The sequence below is a fragment of the Eucalyptus grandis genome, chromosome 6 (assembly GCF_016545825.1).
Source record: "Eucalyptus grandis isolate ANBG69807.140 chromosome 6, ASM1654582v1, whole genome shotgun sequence".
NCBI lineage: Eukaryota > Viridiplantae > Streptophyta > Magnoliopsida > Myrtales > Myrtaceae > Eucalyptus > Eucalyptus grandis.
This window is the reverse complement of record NC_052617.1, coordinates 30,485,314-30,505,186: the sequence shown is the minus strand read 5'-3', so window position 1 is coordinate 30,505,186 and position 19,873 is coordinate 30,485,314. Positions and strand designations below refer to the sequence as shown.

Sequence of the window (19,873 nt, the reverse complement as noted above, 5' to 3'; positions counted from 1 at the left end):
AAACTCTGACCTAACCGGAAGATGCTTTATGTTTTAAATGGATTGGAGTTGAACGGATGAAGTTCACAAAAGCAAGGAAGGTTATTTTGTTCTGTCCTTTGGTCCCATATCTGGTATCTTGTGAACTCTGTATTTCATGTTCGAAGTTTTTGATAGGATGGCTATTCAAGAGTCAATGTCTTAGTAGGATCTTCCGTAATCCATACACTATACCATGTATCAGTCTAATAACATAAAGCCTGCCATGATCAAGTCTTGCCTCATTGATCACAGAATATGAGACGAAACCAAAGACTAGAGTCGGATGTCACCGTGCTAAAAAACCTTATTGAAGAACTCGATGCAAAGACGGCACAAATCTACAAAGAAGAAGATGACGTAAGACTAGAGTAAGTAATGGCTAGGATAAAAACACTTGAGAGTGCTGCATTTGGAACACAAAGCCAACATCGAAGAAGTAGAACATGACAGTGCGATGACAATGACGAGTTGCTGATCCTTGAAAGTAAATCTGTTGTTATAGAGTAATTCTGGGTTCTTTGTTTCATGTCGTGGTTCTGGATCATGGCAAAACCCAGGCAGAACCATATTTTAATAGAGCATTACAGTGCAAAGGCTTTTGAGTTACATTTTGCCCCTCTTGTTTATTCTTAAGATGAAAGAATATAGTGAAGTCCGAGAGGCATGAAGAAACCTAAGAATTAGGGGTAAGCAGTTCCAGGTTCCGGTTCGGTTCCGTCTGGAACCTGGAACCTACCCTCGGGTACAGGTTCCTCAAAATGAGGAACCTGGAACCTACCCGTGAGAACCGAGAACCTGGAACCTACCCTGTCACAGGTTCCAGGGTCGGTTCCAGGTTCCAACAGGTTCTTTTTTTTTTTTTTTGTTATTTTCAAATTTTAACTATAATGTACGAGCACGTTACCCAAAAAAACTATAGCGTACGCGCACGTTACCAAAAAAAAAAAACTATAACATATGTGCACGTTACCAAAAAAAAATATAACGTATGCGCACGTTACAAAAAAAAACTATAATGTACGTGTATACTACACGGTAACTTCCCATTGACATGTTATCTTGATACATTAACTTCGCACTGCACAACAATAATAGAATATAATTAGAAATTTCAAAACAAATAGTAAACTAGAAAGTATAAATAAAACACCACTAGAACAAGAATGTCTAGAGGTACAAGTTTTGAAAAAAATTTCGATTAAACCCTTAAATGAACTCATAAAATTCTGAAATTTGGACACGTTGTATTTAATACCTAGAGGTACAAGTTTCATGAAGAAATCATAGTCCAATTCGTTCTGGATTAAAAGATAAAATCGATTTACTTTTCCTATTCTCTACTTGCACAATTTTTGAAACATTTTTGGTTAAATAGGCAAATGAACTACAAAAATTACGAAATTTAAATATGTTATAGGGAAGACATGAAGAGAGATATTTCATACAGAACACATTTCCAAAAGAACCTCATACAAAATGATATAGTCCACGCATTGCAACTTACAAGATCCGAACACATCAGATTGCACAGTTTTAGAAACATTTCTGATTAAATACCCAAATGACCTTAAAAAATTATGAAATTCGACTATGTGATAGCCAAGACCATAAGGTAGATACTTCATGAAAACATCGAAGTCAAATTCGTCCTAGATAATTAAATATGGATGGTTAAAATCCCTGTTCGTAGTACCGTAATTCCAGATCTAACCATCTCCAAAGGACCACGATTTCACCTACCTATTCTTGTTTTTTTTTCTCTAAATTTTCGATATGTTGTACCTCAGGATGTCCTTTACAACTTTTGTTAAGAAACCGAAGTGAAATTTCGACAAAAAGGTTGCCTTACAGTCCATGCATTCATCAAGGGTCGGTCCCAAAATCTCCAGATCCAGTCTTTCCAAAAATAACGATTTCACCCACTTATACTTGTTTGTTTTGTCCCAAATTTGAGTATGTTATACTCCAAGAAGTCCTTTACAACTTTCATTTAGAGGCCGAAGCTAAACTTCAAATAGAACATCACATACAAGTCACTAGAACATCCAAGGTCGACCTTTTTCTGCCCTAAGTAACCAGTTCCGGTTCGGGACCGGTTCGAACAGGTTCGGGACCGGTTCGGTGCGGTTCGAAACAAGTTCGGTTCGATTCGAAACAGGTTCGGTTCCTAGAAAAAGGAACCGGAACGGAACCGGTCCCCCTTGGAACCGGGAACCGAACCGGACCGTTCCGATTCCCGGGTAACCCGGGAACCGCGCTCAACCCTACTAAGAATCTAGAAGATGACTTTACGGACGGAATTGTATTTTCAGCAAGGACCCTTGCCACCTTAATTGTTAGTATACTTTTTTCAAGATTAGTAATACTATGCAACATAGTGATTGTGCACAGTGTAAGACATCAACCTGGTTGATCAGCATGTGTTTTATGGACGCAGTAGAGATGGTGAGTGGCATCTTGAACCTTAAGTTCAAGGTTGGGGGAGACACAGCTGAGGAGCTGAGATGTAACCTTAGGAGGTAAGATCAACCTTTACTACTTTCTGTTGAGGAAGTTACGTTTCAGCAAGCTTTCTGTTAAGCTGAGCATGCATCAGGCCAGCTTCCTGTCCATGAGAAGTGACGCAATCTGGCGCAATTTCCATACATGAATTAGTATGAAAGAGAGATAAGGCACAATATTTCGATGGCCGCAAGATTTTTGTTACCAAAACTAGTCACATATCGAAAGAGAAATAAGGCACAATATTTCGATGAGGCTCAGTTACATGTTTTAGTTTTACTGAGATACCACCTCCAGGTATCTAATTCTAAGCCTCATTGTGCCTGGAAACAAATTAAAAGAAGGAACCAATCTAAACTCACTCTTTAACTCTTTCTTTGAGGAATTTAATCAAGCCTTCCAAATTCTTGTACGATGATCCACCCTTCTTTTCCACAGCTTGCCTTGCCCACTTACCAATCTCTCTTGCCCTGTCCCTAGCCTGCCTTCCTCTCTCCCCTCCCATCAATTCCTTAACTCCATCCCTTATCACCTCACTAGCAATCGTCCCTCCAACACCACCTTCTCTCACCATAACCCCAGCCCCGAGCCCCATCACCACAAGTTTAGCATTCAGTGGCTGCTCAGCATCCATCGGCCATGCCAGCATCGGCACCTCCTCCGACAAGCTTTCCAGCACCGAATTCCAACCACAATGACTCAAGAAACCACCTATTGCCGGGTGTGACAAGATGCGCCGCTGGTCCACCCAATTGTGCACCACCAAGCCCCACCCTTTCAATCGATCCTCCCATCCATTGTCCGGCAACACCCAAGTTGCCGATTTTACTACCCATATGAACGGATGTCCTGCCATCTCCAGTCCATAAGCTATATTGTCCATTTGCATGTCACTCAAGCGTGCCTGTGTTCCGAATGATATATGTATCACTCTGCTGCTTCCAACACACTCGTCCAACCACTTGATGTAGGGCTGAGATGGGTCTGCCTGGTTGGATCCCATAGGTCTCTCTATTTGATTCTGGTCATAGAGCAAAGCCGGCCCAATGCACCAAGCTCTTGCCCCCTGGCAATAAAATCTTTCTAGGGTGGCAATATAATCACCTTCGAGCTCTTCGAAACTGTTGACGATAATGCCCGCACTATTCACTTCCGCCTCTCCAATCTCCGCTATTATATGCGAGTAAGGGTCGTCCGGGTCTTGCCACCGCTCCAAATCACAGATGTCACGTTTATAGACCGTGAAAGGAACGCTCAAGTTCGGCAGTTCGATAGGATCGGAATCGGGCATTGCCAAGAGGGATGGGGCATTCATGAAGGCAATTTTTAAGATGACCATTGACAAAACTCCCATCCCATGGAAGACAATTCTAGGAATTCCAAAAGATTGACACACATCGAGCGTCCATCCTAGGAAAAAGTCGGAAATCACACTGAGCGGGCAAGAACCGGCTTCAGACATCTCCCTGAGAATACACTCAAAGGCGGGTCTCATGGACTTACTTGCTTTCAAGAAAGGCACCAACAAAGCCATGGAAGGAAGATCAGCAGTGTTCTCGCATCCTTCAGGAAGCTCTGGGACTCTAGGAAACTGTATAGTGCGTGAGGAGATTTCAGAAAAGTTCGATATCTTTGACAGGATGAGTGGGGCATTCTTTGGGGGTGGCGATGACAGTGACTTTGACGCCGAGGTTTGTGAGGACTTTGCTTATGTCTAGTAATGGGAGTGCATGTCCCTGAGCCATGAGAGGGAACACCACCACATGAGCAGATGGCGAGACCGCTCCTGCCATGGCTTCTAAAATTCAGTCGAGATCAAGATAAACAGACACTAGAGTTGGGAGAGATGGGAGGGAATTGTGAGTAGGCATTTCTACAGAAGCTCGCAATAAATTGAGACATTCACGGAAACGGCAGCACATAGACGCTGCGCTACACGCTTCAATATGGACCCATTTACTGCAATGAAATAGTCAACTCTGTCAAAGTCAAAAGATTTTTATCTCTTGTTTCGAGATGTACGTGGACTGCGCAATAAAAGAAGGGTTTTGCTAATAAGTATCCTACAGGCATTTGTCGTTTTCTAGGCATTGACTCCTCCGGTGCTTAACATCAACCTCAATTGAAACTGAAAGCAGGTTGTCAGCTGTACGAATAGTCAAATACCATCACCGTCAAATCGAGAAGCAGGTCTCTTAACTCTTCTTCTCTACACGTCGCGTCACCCGTGGGGGTGACCATGGACAAGTGGGGAGGACTAGCACCATGCGTTACTTTCGATCGCATTGAATCACCTCAAAATTGATGGACTCAGAACGGGACACAAGCTAAAGACGCGAATCATAATTATTCATTTCTAAAATTCAATTTCTAACTTTTCCTATTTCTATTTTCTAGACAAATTTCTAAACGAAAATATTTATTTAATAACGACAACATTTTTTTCTCAAAATAAAATTTCATTTGATAACAATATAAAATTTCTCATTATTAGGTGGGCACTCAATTGGTAGACAAAACGAACGATTATAAGTTTTTAGTTTTTATTTTTGTTTTAAAATAAAAAAGTAAAAAGAAATTACTTTTCGTTTCTATTCTAAACCTATTTATAGACTAAAAATGTATTTCAGAGATAAAAAAATAAAACAAAATTACGTTACTGCTCGGGCAGGCTGAGCAACGAAGGTGCATGCCTTTTTGACGAAAAAACAGAAAAACAGAGGTGCATTGCATGCGTGCACATTCAAGTCATTTGAAAAAAAAAAAAAAAGAAAAGGCATGCACAGCGTGCTCATGCAGATACCTAAGCCGACCAGTAGATGTTCACGTCGTCGTCCGTTATATAGACTTGTCCATGCTCGAGGAAAACGTCGACCCAGAGAGGAACACAACAGTAAGATGGATTTCTTTGAAAAACAACTCCCCGATTTTACGTTCACATCAAAAAATCTATCTTGATACATAGAAGGGACGCTGACTCTATGCATCGCTATCGAGCCGTGTTATTGTTCGTCATTGGAGAACACTAAATTACTGTCAACCTCGTTCCGTCACCTTCCATTGATGTTGCACTCCATTTGCACTCCTTTGTCTTCTTGAACTGACAGTCAGCCCAGTTGAGCAGATGGATTTCGCGTACGAAAGGAAGCCCGCGCCCCGCTCGTTCAGGTCCACGGATCGAATCTGGTCTTATTGGGTCGTATTGGGTGGGCTGGACGAAATTGGCGATGCATGCGAACCCGACTGCGCCAATTTATTAACGATTTCTTAAAATATTCGCAAACATCAGATACGTTCTCCCCCCGAAAGCACCTCCCTCGGTCGAGTTTTCCCTCGTTTACGTCTCAAGAGTGTACTAAATTATCTCGTGCCTCGATCGCATCGGTGATTGAGATATGTATAGGACAGCGAACCGGAAAGCCTTCCAGAGCCACACAGACACGCGTCTGACTTGTCGCTTTAGTTGGGCATTCTTCTTCCCTTTTTTTGTCGTTTCAGATGGTTTTCTTGTCCGACCCTCTGTGCCGTATCAATCCATCTTTCTGGTTTAATAATCCAACTTGAACTAAGATGAAGATTTCTGGTTTTCAGAAGAGAAGTAGGAGGGTGGAAACGCTCTCAAGAAATCTTATAGCTTCTCCAACCGTTCGTTTTTCTGAAACATCCTCACCTCGAACCAAATATTAAATCGGTGTCGCGGAGAAATCCCGTCTCCCAAACTCACCTACTTCAGCACTTAAATTAATTTACTCGAGACGTTAGGAAGACGCGTCCACTATTGACCACAAGATATTCTTGTCTACTAAAAGGACAAGTGCCTCGAAATTCCATGTACTTTACTGTACATTAAAGTTGAAAGAATCTACTGTTAACTTTCTACTCATATAAATATCACTAAACTTGTGGGTATCATCATCTCCCACACTTTACCAGCGACAGAGTCCAACCTAATACATGGCGAATGACGTTCTTCCATCACCGGCCGTTACTTCGCCTCCGGCATCTGCCGATGGGTCCGCTTCTCGGCTGGGTGTCATCGGTACGATGAGAGAAGCAATCGAGCTACCGGCAAGGAATCCCAAGCTCGTGATCCAAATAATGCTCTTGATCTTTTCTCCCTTCTCTTTCCTAGTCCTCCTTCATTATGTTCTAGCAGGGCCACTCATGGAGAAAGTCGAGGATGGCTACGAGCGCTCTGAGCTAGATCCGCGTGATATAAGATCATTCGTGGGAATTGAGTCGGTATTCTTGTTATCTTCCTGCATAATTTTTTTCCTCGGAATGCTATTGATAGTGTATGGATCGGCGGTCATTTATAACAACAAATCTATAAGCCTCAAACAACTGGTGTCAAGGATAAAGTCCACATGGAAGAAGTCATTCGTCACATGGTTTTTTGTTTGCATTTTGGCAATCTTGTACTGGGCTCTAGCTTTGGTGATAGTTCGATGGGTTAATCTCTACATATGGAGTTGGACAGCGGGAATGCTTGCTGCAGCTTTGTATCTGTTCCTGGCTGTTCTTTGGAGTCTTGGTTTGGTTGTTTCAGTTTTAGAAGATGATGTTTCAGGACCAAAGGCCTTTTTAAGAGCGGAAAAGCTGATGAGGTGCAAAAAAATGGAAGCTTTCAGGCTAATGTCGATGCTGGAGCTCATGAGTTTTCCGATCTATATTGTGTTCTATGTCACGTCAGCTGATGATGATGATAAGCTAGGCGTTTTCGCTCAATTTGCTTTTGGAGCTGCTGCGACATTTCTCTTCTGCGCGGCGAAATTTTTCTCCTTTATGGTTCTCACAGTGTTCTACTACGAATGTCGACAGAATCAGGGGGAGCAAATAGACCTGGAACTGGGTCAGGTGTACAAGGCGGTTCCTCCGGTAGCCCAATGAGATCCTTCTCTTCCATGGGCTATATTATAGTTGTTTTACATGAACTCCAATTTGAATTTTGTTTTTAGATCCCATCATCTTCGCTCCACTAGCATGGAGACTTAGATTGTGTAGCTACGCATGACAACGCTTTTAGGCTGGGAAGAATTTTTTTTTTTTTTTAGAAATAGTTCTTTTTTATTTCTATTTTGGGATAAATTTCCAAGTAAAAGAACGCATGTGGTAGCTACACAAAAATTCGACTCTTGGAATAGAAAAAGAATAAAAATGTGTTTGGTAACTCTATAATTTCTTTTTTGTATTTATTCGTTTTTTATTCTTACTCATGGATCGCCGATCGCCAACCACCGCCCACCGCTGCCTATCGCCGACCACCGCCGCCCACTACTATCGTTGCATGATCATTGGCCGCCAACTGTCGCGCCGCTACACGACCGCTAGCCGCCAATCGCTGCCGCACAGCCCATTGGTCGTCGACGACCGTCGGCGGTGACAGTTGGCCGCTGGTGGTCATGTAGCGGTGGCGGTGGGCGGCAACCGGTGACGGGTAGTGACCGGCGGTGGCAACGGCGGCCGACGACCTACGGCGATGACGGGCGGCAGCGACAGCAACAATGGGCAACGGCGATGGCTGGCAATCGATAGTGGCAACGGGCAATGGCGGTCGGCAGTTGGTGGTGGCTCGGGCGGTTGGAGGTGGCCACGGCAAAAGAAAGGAATAAAGAAAAAAGAAAAAGAAAATTGGCTTATTTCTAGATTTTTTTTTTTTTTTGTTAAAGGTAATAATATAAAGATGAAAGGTCAAAAGTTATTTCTAAAAATTGTTTTCGAGAACAAAAAGCATTTTTTTTTTTTTTTCTCGTTTCTACTTCAAATTTATTCACGGGCTAACTTTCTATTAGGGAATAGAAAAACAACTTAGCGTTTCCAAATGGATTTTTATTCTTTTTTTGTTTGAACCAAAGAATAGAAATTTAGAGGAATAGAAACGTTACCATACGTTGCCTATATGTATGCCAGACTGATTCGTTTATTATATCTACATCACTAACAACAGATTCTAGTAGCCAAAACTAGCAAGCATATGAAGAATCTGTCTTTTTCACCGCCAATTAGCGTGAGGAATCAGCAAGTCACAAGATGTTGGAACATTTTGGCTACTTAGACCTAGACGGCCATCGATGTGTAAGCTTATCCCACTTGGTAACCTCAAAGGATAAATCATATGAGCTAAATCTATGGGGATGGAAAACCCGCTTCAGTATCATGCATAAGAATGATGTTCGCTCCTTGGAAAAAGTGCATTCACTTCATAAAGAGACTCACACATGCTGTAACTCATTAGTCTCTCTTTAATCATCAGAAGCTGAACTCACAGAACTGGGTAAAATAAGTCTCTGTTCATCAGGGAATTCATGGAAAACTAATAAGAGCGCGTGACTCTGAGGCAACGATTGAGCAGCACCAAACACTCACCCATCGTTGATCTGAGTGTCTCATCTCGTTCTTCCACCTATATCCGGATCTGATCTGATGCACGTGATACTAGTATGTTAGAATCATGCAAGATTCAAGCATGACTCTGCTAACAAAATGTGATAGATAGTGACAAGCACGTGAAAATGGGTAGTTCAGATCTCCCAAATCAGCATAATCCATAGACATCCAGCCTTTGAAAAGAATGTAATGCCTCAATCGGCAAACACTATTAAGAAAGAAACTGCCAGAGTGTCCTGAGCATAGAATATAAAGGGAAAGAATGATCGAAGATTTCATGCGATACAATCAAAAGACCACTAGTCGCTGTGCTTCAAGACTTCCGTCATATTAAAAATGGAAACTTCATCACATATGGGCTCCTGTCTCCTTTTTATGGGCTCAGCGAGTGATACATCGAAGAGCCCAGATACTCCCATTTTTTCTGCCATCGTACGAGAAAAGATAATATGAGACAAAAGCTGCATTTGGTGATTTGGATTTGAATTCAGATAGGATAGCAAAGGATTCTATTTACTGTTTGGCGATCTCCTTGGACTAAATAAATCTGGATAAGATGTCGGCTAAAAGGTCCAGGGGAGGGGTGGGGATAAATCTGAATTGGATAAAATGCAAGTTATAATACATGTGGAGGGTTTTAAAAGATATTTTATCTTAGGTTGCAGCGATCAAATGACAAGATTTTTTACAATTCAAACGATATTTGGATGATCTATAATCCCAATTAAAATTCAGATAACCAGACGCAACAAAGACTCTTAGATAGAATGTTTCTCGAGAGTTTTAGACCCACCCTGTGTGCCTTAGAAATGAGAACTTTCAGACAGAATCCTTCTTCTCCAGACTGAATCAGGAAAGTTCAAAAAGGAAGCAGGCCATCTGCATCCATCACATAAGAGACTCGAGGCCCAATTCACGCGACCGACTCCAAAATGAGAGTATTCAAAGTGAAGATCCACACGCCAGCGCCCTTGCTAGCGTAGCTTTGACCAGGTATCATTCGGTATCATTTCTGGGAAAGTCAGCGTATGAGGGCGTCGACAATGTTGAACGTGTTGCGCGAGACCAGAGATGCTGAACGTGGAAAACTGTTGTTTCCACAGGAAATTCGAGTATTAACGTGAAGCCAACGTGGGTAAGGTCGTGATCGATTCATGATCAAGCCAAGGCCGTGCCGTGCGAAGAGAATAGCTTGTTTTTTTGTCTTTAGCAACGGCGTAATTTTGTCCTTCGGTAGCCCTTTGCAGTTTTTACAGAGGCTCTTGACTTTTCCTGGGATAAATTCAGCTCTTTTGAGTGCATGACTGGGTCCAATGCCGCTACAGCAAACCTTGTATGTCGTTAAGTGTCAAAGTCAGCTCTATCCACCGTCTTTGGATTGCTTGGAGGAAACCCCATCTGCTTGTTCCATCTTCGCTCGACTTCTCTTCCTATATATGGCTGAGCGAAATGATCCTCTCCTACATTTTCTTGTTCTCGATCCTTTCATTCCTCTGTCAGAACCCCAATTGCTTCAAACCTCAAACTGCACAAAACATGAACCCGAGATCTTTCGTTTTCCATCTATCAATTGTACATCCTAATATGCTTGTTCATAACGCCGTCAATGTGTCAGAATGTAACAGCAACAAGGATAGATGTCGGAGTCATTCTAGATTTGGATACATATGTTGGGAAGATGAGCAAGACATGCCTTGAGATGGCGATGGACGATTTCTACTCTGCTCACAATGATTACACTACAAGATTAGTCCTTCACACGAGAAACGCAACGAGTGATGCGGTCACGGCTGCATCTGCAGGTACGGGTTGTTAAGTTTTCTTCTCTTTGACACCTGATTGTGTTCCCAGTTGTTTCTTGGTGGTATAACTTTTAAAGAAACAAAATACAATTAACTGCAGCAATGAGATTTCCCGCTAATGCAATAACTCAGAAATCATTCATCATATCTGGAAAATGAATTTATTTCTATTCTTCCACCCATCAAAGTCAGTGAATTTTCTTGGCGAAAGGCTTTTCTTTTTGGGTAAAGTATGCGAAGCGACCCCTTGGATTACTGCTGTAAGATGCTAGCAAAGTGTATGTGTATGAGGGAAAATTTGGACTAATTTTCAAAAACCAATATAGAACCTGAAGTTCAATGTGTTCTGATTTTGCAGCAATAGAATTGTTGAAGAGTTATCAAGTCAAGGCCATTCTGGGGCCTCAACAATCAAGACAAGCAGATTTTATAGCTGATATCGGGAATACCACTCAGGTCCCCATAATTTCCTTCACTGCGACAAGCCCTTTGCTTTCGCACCTTGAAACTCCCTACTTCATCCAAATGGCACAAGTGGACACCTCTCAGCTAAAAGCTATAGCTGCCATTGTCAAAGCTGCCCAGTGGAGGGAAATTGTACCTATTTATGAACGCTCTCATTACGGAAGTGGTATCATCTCTTATCTTGCTGATGCCATGCAAGGAATTGGCACAAGGATACCGCACCGGTGTGGAATCTCTCCTTCAGCTACCGATGATCAGATCCTGAAAGAGCTCTACAATTTAATGACTATGCAAACACGTGTTTTCATTGTTCATATGTTGCCAAGTCTTGCATACCGACTTTTTCTAAAGGCAAAGGAAGTGGGAATGATGAGCAACGGATATGCCTGGATAGTCACGGATGGGATTGCAAGCCTTCTCAGCTCCATGGACCCCAAGGTCATCAATTCTATGCAAGGAGTTATAGGTGTGAAGACTTACCCTCCTCAAACCAGAGAGCTAGACCAATTCACGAAGAGATGGGAACAGCAGTTTCATAAGAAATATCCAGGAATAAACCATGTTCAGCTAAATGCCTTTGGCCTAGGTGCCTATGATAGCATTTTTGCTTTGGCAATGGCAGTAGAAAAGGCTGATATAGCAAACTCACAATTTAGTAAACCAGCCATCCAGGATAAGATGACTGACCTGGAAACCATTGGCGTCTTAGAGTCGGGACAAAAGTTGCTCCAGTCAGTTTTGAAGACCAAATTCACTGGATTGAGTGGTGGAGTTGAATTCATAAATGGACAATTACCGATATCAGCCTTTCAGGTTGTGAACTTGGTTGGAAACGATGCAATATCAATTGGACATTGGACAGAGAATGGCATCACAGAACAACTTCCTGCCAGTAATGAGAACTCAATCGAAGAGAAGAATTTTATGAAAAAAGTTGTTTGGCCTGGTAAATCAGGAAGAATCCCAAAAGGTTGGGACATTCCAGTAAATGAGAAGAAGTTGAGGATTGGAGTCCCGGTAAAAGCCGGATTTAGCCAATTCATAAATGTGGAAACAGATCCTCAGACAAAGGCTCCCATTATTACTGGTTATTGCAAAGAAGTGTTTGAAGCTGTCATGAAATCATTGCCGTATGCTGTTCCCTATGAGTATGAACCCTTCGAGACTAGTGAAGGCAGTGGAGAAAGTGCGGGAACTTATGATGATCTTGTTGGAAACATCTCGACTGAGGTAATGAATTCTGAACTCGGATTTCACATGATTAAATCAAAGTTGCATGTTTTACTTGAACAGTCTGCTTCCCGACCCCTATCTCAGTTTCCAACCTCTCGCTCATATTCTCCACTAACATGCTTTTGTTTCTTAGACCAAAGAAGGCGTTATGATGCTGTCATTGGTGACATAACCATAAGGTCGAACCGTGCCGAATTTGTGGATTTCACACTTCCTTACACAGAATCAGGTGTCTCCATGATTGTTCCAATCAAGCATGAAAATAGAAAAAATGCATGGATCTTTTTGAAACCGCTGAAGACAGAACTATGGATAACCATAGGAGCCTTCTTTGTGTACACTGGCATTGTAATATGGGTTCTTGAGCACCGGGTGAACAAAGAGTTTAGAGGACCTCCGTCCAAACAAATTGGAATGATCTTGTGGTTCTCCTTCTCTACAATGGTCTTTGCCCACAGTAAGTGACCTCATCCATCTTTCTTCAGATACATAGTCAAATGAGTCGTCAAAAAGAAAGTTTGGCGACAAAAAATCAGTAGAGCTTGGTTATATTATTGTAGGAATCGGTGTCTTCTATAATAATTGCAAAACTGCAAGATAATAAGTTATAGGTCGAGCGATCTTATACTGAATCATTAAAAAATAGGTATAATTACTTCTTTTGCCTTGTGATAAATGAAACAGAAACACAGATGAATGCTGCATATACAAAGAGTGGCTCTCTAACTGTACGCTTCTTAAATTTTGCAGAGGAAAGGGTAATGAGCAACTTGTCGAGATTTGTGTTGATCATATGGATCTTCACTGTCCTAGTACTATCATCGAGTTACACAGCTAGCTTGACCTCTCTATTAACTGTACAACAGCTCCAACCGACAGTCACAGATATCGATACTCTCATAAGGAATGGAGAGTGCATTGGGTACCAGAATGATTCTTTCATTCCGGGTCTTTTGAAAAGCATAGGGGTAAATGAGTCAAAACTCAAAGTGTTGACGACTTTAGAGGACTTTCATGGGAACCTTTCTAAAGGCAGTAATGGCGGGGTATCTGCGATTGTGGATGAACTCCCCTATCTCAGGCTTGTTCTCGCAAAGTATTGTTCAAAATACAAGTTGGTTGGTCCAACCTACAAAACTGCAGGCTTTGGATTTGTAAGTGTTTCCACTCTCTCGCCCAATATGCACACATACTTATGTACTTGCACAACTGTTGAAAGATTACCGAAGCAAAAGGTTGCTCGATTGAACTTTTTTTTGGCATTGAACCAAAGTGTGCTCTATCATAATTTGCTTGTACGAATAGTTGTCATACCAATAATCTATCCTATGGCCACTAAAAATATTATGATAATAACTACTCTTCCAAATTTCAAAGCGGACAACACTTTCAGACAGAAATCTTTTCCTAACAAAGTTCTTTCATTCTCTCTTTATTCATAGATAATAGGAGATCCTCTGATCTGTATTTTTCCCTGTCTTCAGGCATTTCCGAAGGGCTCACCACTAGTTCCTGATGTATCGAGGGCAGTTCTGAAAGTTATGGAGTCGCCTGAGATGGATGTGATTACAAAAGCATGGTTTGGGGATCGGGACAAGTGTTTGGAGGAAGACGAGACAACTGTAGCCTCCGACAGCCTCCCGCTGGACAGTTTCAAAGGCCTTTTCCTCATCGCAGCGCTCACCTCAACCTCTGCACTCTTCATTTTCTTGATCAACTTCTTCCATGAGAACAAACATATCTTAGCCTCCCAGGAAACGGTGAAGCAAAAATTGCTGCCGTCGTGAAGACATTTGACGAGAAGAAGGAAGACGCCCATCAGGCGGCAAAGAAGGAAAAATGCAAAGAAGAAGAAATCGAAATGGCTGCTAGAGGAGAAATCCATCTCACCCCAGGTGAAACCAGCTTTTCCCATCATGAAGAAGGGCTATTCTCACCGGATGAGGGCTTATTATCCACGGAACCTGGAACCCCGTATCACGAGTATGCTGTTATAGGGATGAATGAAGATGGTCAAAGAAAGTATCATTTCCACTCCAACTCTGATTCTTCCTTGTATTATAAAATCTAATTGCACTAACCTCTATAGCAGTGTCCATAGTTACGCTTCCTAATCAGGGGCAAAGGTTTTTTCTTTTTATTCTTCCATTCATATATTATTCATAGATGTAATGATTGGCATGATAAATAAAGGAAGCCATATTGATTCATGCGTCTTCGTAGTTAGAATACTCCCAGGATAATAGAGGGGGAAAATGCAAACTCATTGAGGAGAAGCCTCAGGAGAAATTACTTGCCTTCATCTCGAATCTAAAAATTTCCGTGTCACTTATCTTGTTCACATAATATCATGCTCACATCTTGCATCTCCGTGCGAAATATCTCCTTCTTATTTTAGTTTAGCAAGAATATGAGTATGTAAACACCTAACATTTGCAGCTACAATGACCGATCATGTCCATTCCTTCACCTTTTAAAGAGAATAATATTGAAATAGTTTGTTATCATGAAAAGAAGTGATTGTTGACATGAAAATTGGTGATGGTTTGATAGCAGGATAATGTATCCATTCCCAAGTATGTGTTGATGGGTTGTCTGTGAAAAAAAAAATCATACATTGTTCATCACAACTATTCATAACAACACTCTCTTCTTCACAACATTCTCTTTACTTTTCTTTTCACACACAAGTTTGATTATACATTCAAGGTGAAATTCCAAGAGAGAAATTGAGTAATTGTAGAACTCGTTTCTCTATGGCTTTAATAGATATCCTAGAGGTATATTTGTTTAAACCCGACAACAATAATAATATGGGTAAATAATACCTTAATGACAATGGTCATCATCACGTATCAAAACATCAAAGATAGATAACTACTACTCTATCTTCATCATCAATCAAATTACCCCAAAAATCCAAATTATTATTTTCATGAAGATGGAGAGAGTAGTTGCATCAAATGCTTGCAATCTAGACTAATAATTATTATTGAAACTTTTGTTCTATTTATATGCTTGAGTCATTGATGTGGACATCAAGCCATATCGAGGAGAATGTGCTAGGGACCATAGTCTATTCCGACTGGTTTGATCACTCGGGCGCGGGCCAAGCAATTTAGGCAAGCTATTAGCGTCATGGTTCATGATCTTTGGTGTGGATATGACCTTGGATCAAATATTGAAGAATCTTGGAAATCTTGGCATAATTTGATTATCTGGTCACCAAATATTTGACCAAGTCAATATATATACATATATAGACATATATACATATATACATATATACATATGATATAAACATATATACATATATACATATTATTTTTTAGGAATATTCTAGAATATGACGCATTAGATGTCTAGGGTTGTTTTTAGGGTTTGTGTGGCGGGTAGTAGGCCTATATTAAAGACTAAGGGTCTGTATGTTTATGTTTCTTTTTTTTTTTTTGTTTTTAAACACTTTTTCTGTTTTTGTTCCTGGAACAAAAAGGAACAGAAACGCGTTTGGAGTGCGTTTCTGTTCCTTTTTTGTTCTTTTGTTCCAGGAACAAAAAGAAACAAAAATAAGAAACACAAATTTTGTGTTTCTTATTTCTGAAACAAATCTTAGAAACACTTTTGTATTTCTTCTTCTTTTTCTTCTTATTTTCTTCTTCTTATTTTCTTTCTTTTTTCTTTCGCCGGTCGCCTGGCCTCGGCCATGGCGGCGACCGGCCGGCGAGGGCCGGCGGCCTCGCCCGGCCACGGCGAGGCTCGCCGACCTAGCGCCGGGCTGGGCGGCTCGATCTCGCCCGGATCCGACGAGGCCGAGCTCGCCCGGCGGGCGGCGAGGCTCGGCCTCGCCGGCCACCGCCGGCGACGCCGACACGGGCGGTGGCTCGGTGAGGCCGACCTCGCGCCGGGCCGGGTGAGCTCGATCTCGCCCAGTCCGGCGAGGCCGAGCCTCGCCCGCCTACGGCGAGGCTCGACCTCGCCAAGGGGCTGGCAAGCCTCGCCGTGGCTGGGCGAGGCCGCCCCCTCGTCGGCCGGTCGCCGGCCATGGCCGAGGCCGGCGACCGGCCAAAAGAAGAAAAAAAGAAAAAAGAAAAGAAAAAAGGAAAAAAAAAAAAAAATAGAATAAATAGAATAAAAATATTAAAAAATAAAAGAAATAAAAGAAATAAAAAAAATTATACAAATTTACCAAACGTGTTTTGTTTATTTTTATTCCCGGAACAAATTTACCAAACGCGTTTTTTGTTCAAAAATTGTTCCGAGGAACAGAAACACTTTTTTCTATTTTCGTTCCCTGGAACAATTTTTAAAAGTAAAACACAAACAAATGCACCCTAAATAAATTTCTTTAGGACAGACATATTTTTATTTTTGAGGAAAAGAATTGAGAGGTTCTGTTTTACCGTTCTTTTGAGTACTTGACCTTATCAAGATTCTCTTGTGGCGGTCGATTCGACTTATCGAGCGAGATAGTGAATTCTTTCACTCGTGGTGTTTATAACGTTGGTTGGTTGACACGCGTTCGTCAACAGTCACGTTCATATCGAGGTTGCCAATTACAGGTTTGATTGGAGGTCGAAATTCACAATTCGCACCATACGGGCCTTCGTAGAATGATCTTTCCGCAACAATTCACATCAGTCATCTTCCTTGTAGCACAATAGATTATTTCATGTTAGTTATAATACTTTGAAATTTATGAACAAAAGTGGTATGATATCATGCGATAATCTTCACAAGAAATGGAGGATGAAAGGAGACGCTAAGGAAGAATTCTCAATACTCCATCGAAGTGTTTATATAAATTCTTTGATTTCATGCAAATTCTAGAGAATTGGAATCCTTTAGAGATCAAATACAATATAGATAAATAAGGTAGAATAGATTTGCCACTTTGAAATATTTTGAACCTATCATGATTAATAAAAATATGTCTATAAGCAAGTAGAGAAACCACAACTATATATGTTGCCAAACTCAAAGACCTTATGTTTGAAGTTTTTGAACCTCTTCAAGTTGTTGCAATTAATTCAAAATTGTGTTCAACTTGGAATGATTATTGAAAGAAACTTCTCCATACAATTGAGGACCTGATTGTGGCTAATTTGATAATACACATTCTAATTGAGGAAGGTTCTCGAAATCATAAGGCTAATTATATGTTTGAGAATGGCAACATAAAAGCACCGAAATAATGACATGGGAAAATTTGATCCAGTGCTATTATCATATAGCTTTAAATATAACAATGCTGATAAGTGCATTTACTTAGTTGAATCGCATGTATGAGTTGTGTTAGAAAGTCCCATATTAGAGAATTTGTGTAGTGTGGAGAAGTTAATGTATCTTAATTAGCTTGTAAATCATAGGCTTAAGCTTTTGAGTGAAAGTAAGTCTAATTGGATATATTGATAAGCTTATACCTAGGTTGTCTTTTGATGATCTCCCGGGTGAAAGTGTCAGACTTCCGCTACTCATTTTAAACAAATGATATCCTAGCCGATACTTGATTTGTGACCCACTCCCAATATATATAAGAGTTGGATAGGTGGGGTTGATGTAGAAGGATACTTGAATTAAGGGAAAGCAAACCTAACATTAAGTCACACGTGAAGGGGAGATTGTTGAGTTGCATGTGAGTTGTGTTAGAAAGTCTTACATTAAAGGATTGGTGTAGTGTGGAGTAGTTAATATATCGTAGTTGACTCATAACTCATAGGCTTAAGTTTTTGAATAAATGTGTGTCAACTAGATATGTTGACAGGAATTGAGTTAAGTTCCCTCTTAATGATCTCCTCGGATGAAGATATCAATGATTTCTATTGCGTGCTCCCAATATACTCAAAATTTACTGTAGGGCATGAAAAATAATATATTGATTGTTGGTCCAAGTACGCTCTTCTATCTTCTTAGTTTAAAATGAAAGATTTGAGAGAAGTTGATGCAATTTGAGATATCAAAGTGATTGAACATAGTGGGGGATATGCTCTAAGTCAAGGTCACTATTAGAGAAAATCATTCAACGATATTAGCATTTGAGAATTAAAGAGTTAAATGCATCATATGATATATCACTTTAGTTGCTGGCAAATACTAGACAATCTTTAGCCCAATTAGAATATGCTAGTGCAATTGGAAGTATGATGTATCCTACCTTTATCGTGAATAAGGTGTCAAGATTTATTAATAATACTAGTACTATGAATTAGAAGGCCATAAGTAGAATTCTTGGTTACTTAAATAAAATAATAAATTTTGATCTATCTTAGGGAAGACAGCTAGTAGTACTAGAATGATATGTAATGCTAGTTCGATAATTAGCAAAATTGATAACAAGTTGATATCTGGAAGGATTTTTTCAAACTTACAAATGGTGCAATCTCGTAAGCATCAAAGAAGTAGATATGCATAACTCTTTCAAACGAGGAGTTTGAGTTTGTAGCACTATCGAGAGCCAGTAAAGAGGTTCAATGGTAAGACCTAAAAAAAAAAGGTTCAATGGCTATAGAATTCGCTATTGGATAAAAAGTTGTGTCCACAATCAATGACAACTATATTTTTATATTGAGACAGTGAGGCAACAATGTCTAAGGCATTTAGTAAAATATGTAATGGAAAATCTAGACATTAGCTTGCAACATGAATATGTTCAACAATTAATTTCTGATAGAATTATTTCAGTATTTATACTCAGACAAACTATAATGTGACTCGGTCATTCAAGGGACTCTCAAGAGGCTAGCAGTACTACTAAAAGGAACGGACCTTACACCAATTAATAATAGTCAAGCATAGTGGAAACTCAACTTTATAATTTTTAATGAATTATCAAAGTTTAATGGGTAACAACAAGCTGTTGTATCTTGATAGTGATCATGTATTGAGTACTGGAGCACAAAGTTTGAGTTTGTACTCATGGAAAGTTAGAAAGATGAATATAAGAAAACACTCTTAGTGAAGTCCAAGATTTTAGCAAGGCAATGTTAAGGTAATAAGTTAGGAACTTCACCTACATATATATATATATATATATAAAAGGAGTGGTACTGCTTCTAACAAAATCAGATGAACTTTTGTAAAAATTCATGAATGCAAGAGAAAGCTCAAGGCGATAAAAGTGTTAAGGCATAGAAAATTTCTAACTGAATGTATGTAAATTCATAACATTACTAAGCTATAATAATAGACAAGAGATCGCGCAACCTTGGTATCTTTTAGACCCACCGTTTATATCTCAGAAAGGAGAACTCCCAAATAGAATCCTACTTCTCCAGACCGAATCAGGAAAGTTCAGAACGAGCCATTCAAGCAGGCCGTTTGCATCCGTCATGTAACCGACTCGACCCAATTCGCGCGACCCAATCCCATAAAGAGCGTACTCAAGTAAAGATGCACACACCATTGCCCCCGCTAGCGTAGCCTGACCAGGTACCATTCGGTGGCATTTCCGGGCAAGTTCCGTGTAA

At 40.5% G+C, this 19,873-nt stretch overlaps 3 protein-coding genes across 3 annotated transcripts; 2 read left to right on the top strand and 1 right to left on the bottom strand.

The window, feature by feature from the left end:
• Positions 1-2,881: 2,881 nt before the first annotated feature.
• On the bottom strand, positions 2,882-4,316 carry LOC104424206 (UDP-glycosyltransferase 90A1). Its single transcript, XM_039314492.1, has 2 exons — positions 4,203-4,316; positions 2,882-4,114 (listed from the first exon to the last, which is right to left on the bottom strand). Exons 1-2 carry the CDS (start codon positions 4,314-4,316, stop codon positions 2,882-2,884), a joined length of 1,347 nt encoding a protein of 448 aa, XP_039170426.1.
• Positions 4,317-6,477: 2,161 nt separating this feature from the next.
• Positions 6,478-7,413, top strand: LOC104424205 (hypothetical protein). Its single transcript, XM_010036570.2, has one exon. It carries the CDS (start codon positions 6,478-6,480, stop codon positions 7,411-7,413), a length of 936 nt encoding a protein of 311 aa, XP_010034872.2.
• A 2,802-nt stretch (positions 7,414-10,215) lies between these two features.
• Positions 10,216-14,581, top strand: LOC104423259 (glutamate receptor 2.7). Its single transcript, XM_010035768.3, has 5 exons — positions 10,216-10,712; positions 11,071-12,407; positions 12,544-12,867; positions 13,161-13,564; positions 13,895-14,581. The coding sequence occupies exons 1-3, from the start codon at positions 10,517-10,519 to the stop codon at positions 12,580-12,582; spliced, it is 1,572 nt and encodes a 523-aa protein (XP_010034070.3). The 5' UTR covers positions 10,216-10,516; the 3' UTR covers positions 12,583-12,867; positions 13,161-13,564; positions 13,895-14,581.
• Positions 14,582-19,873: the final 5,292 nt, after the last annotated feature.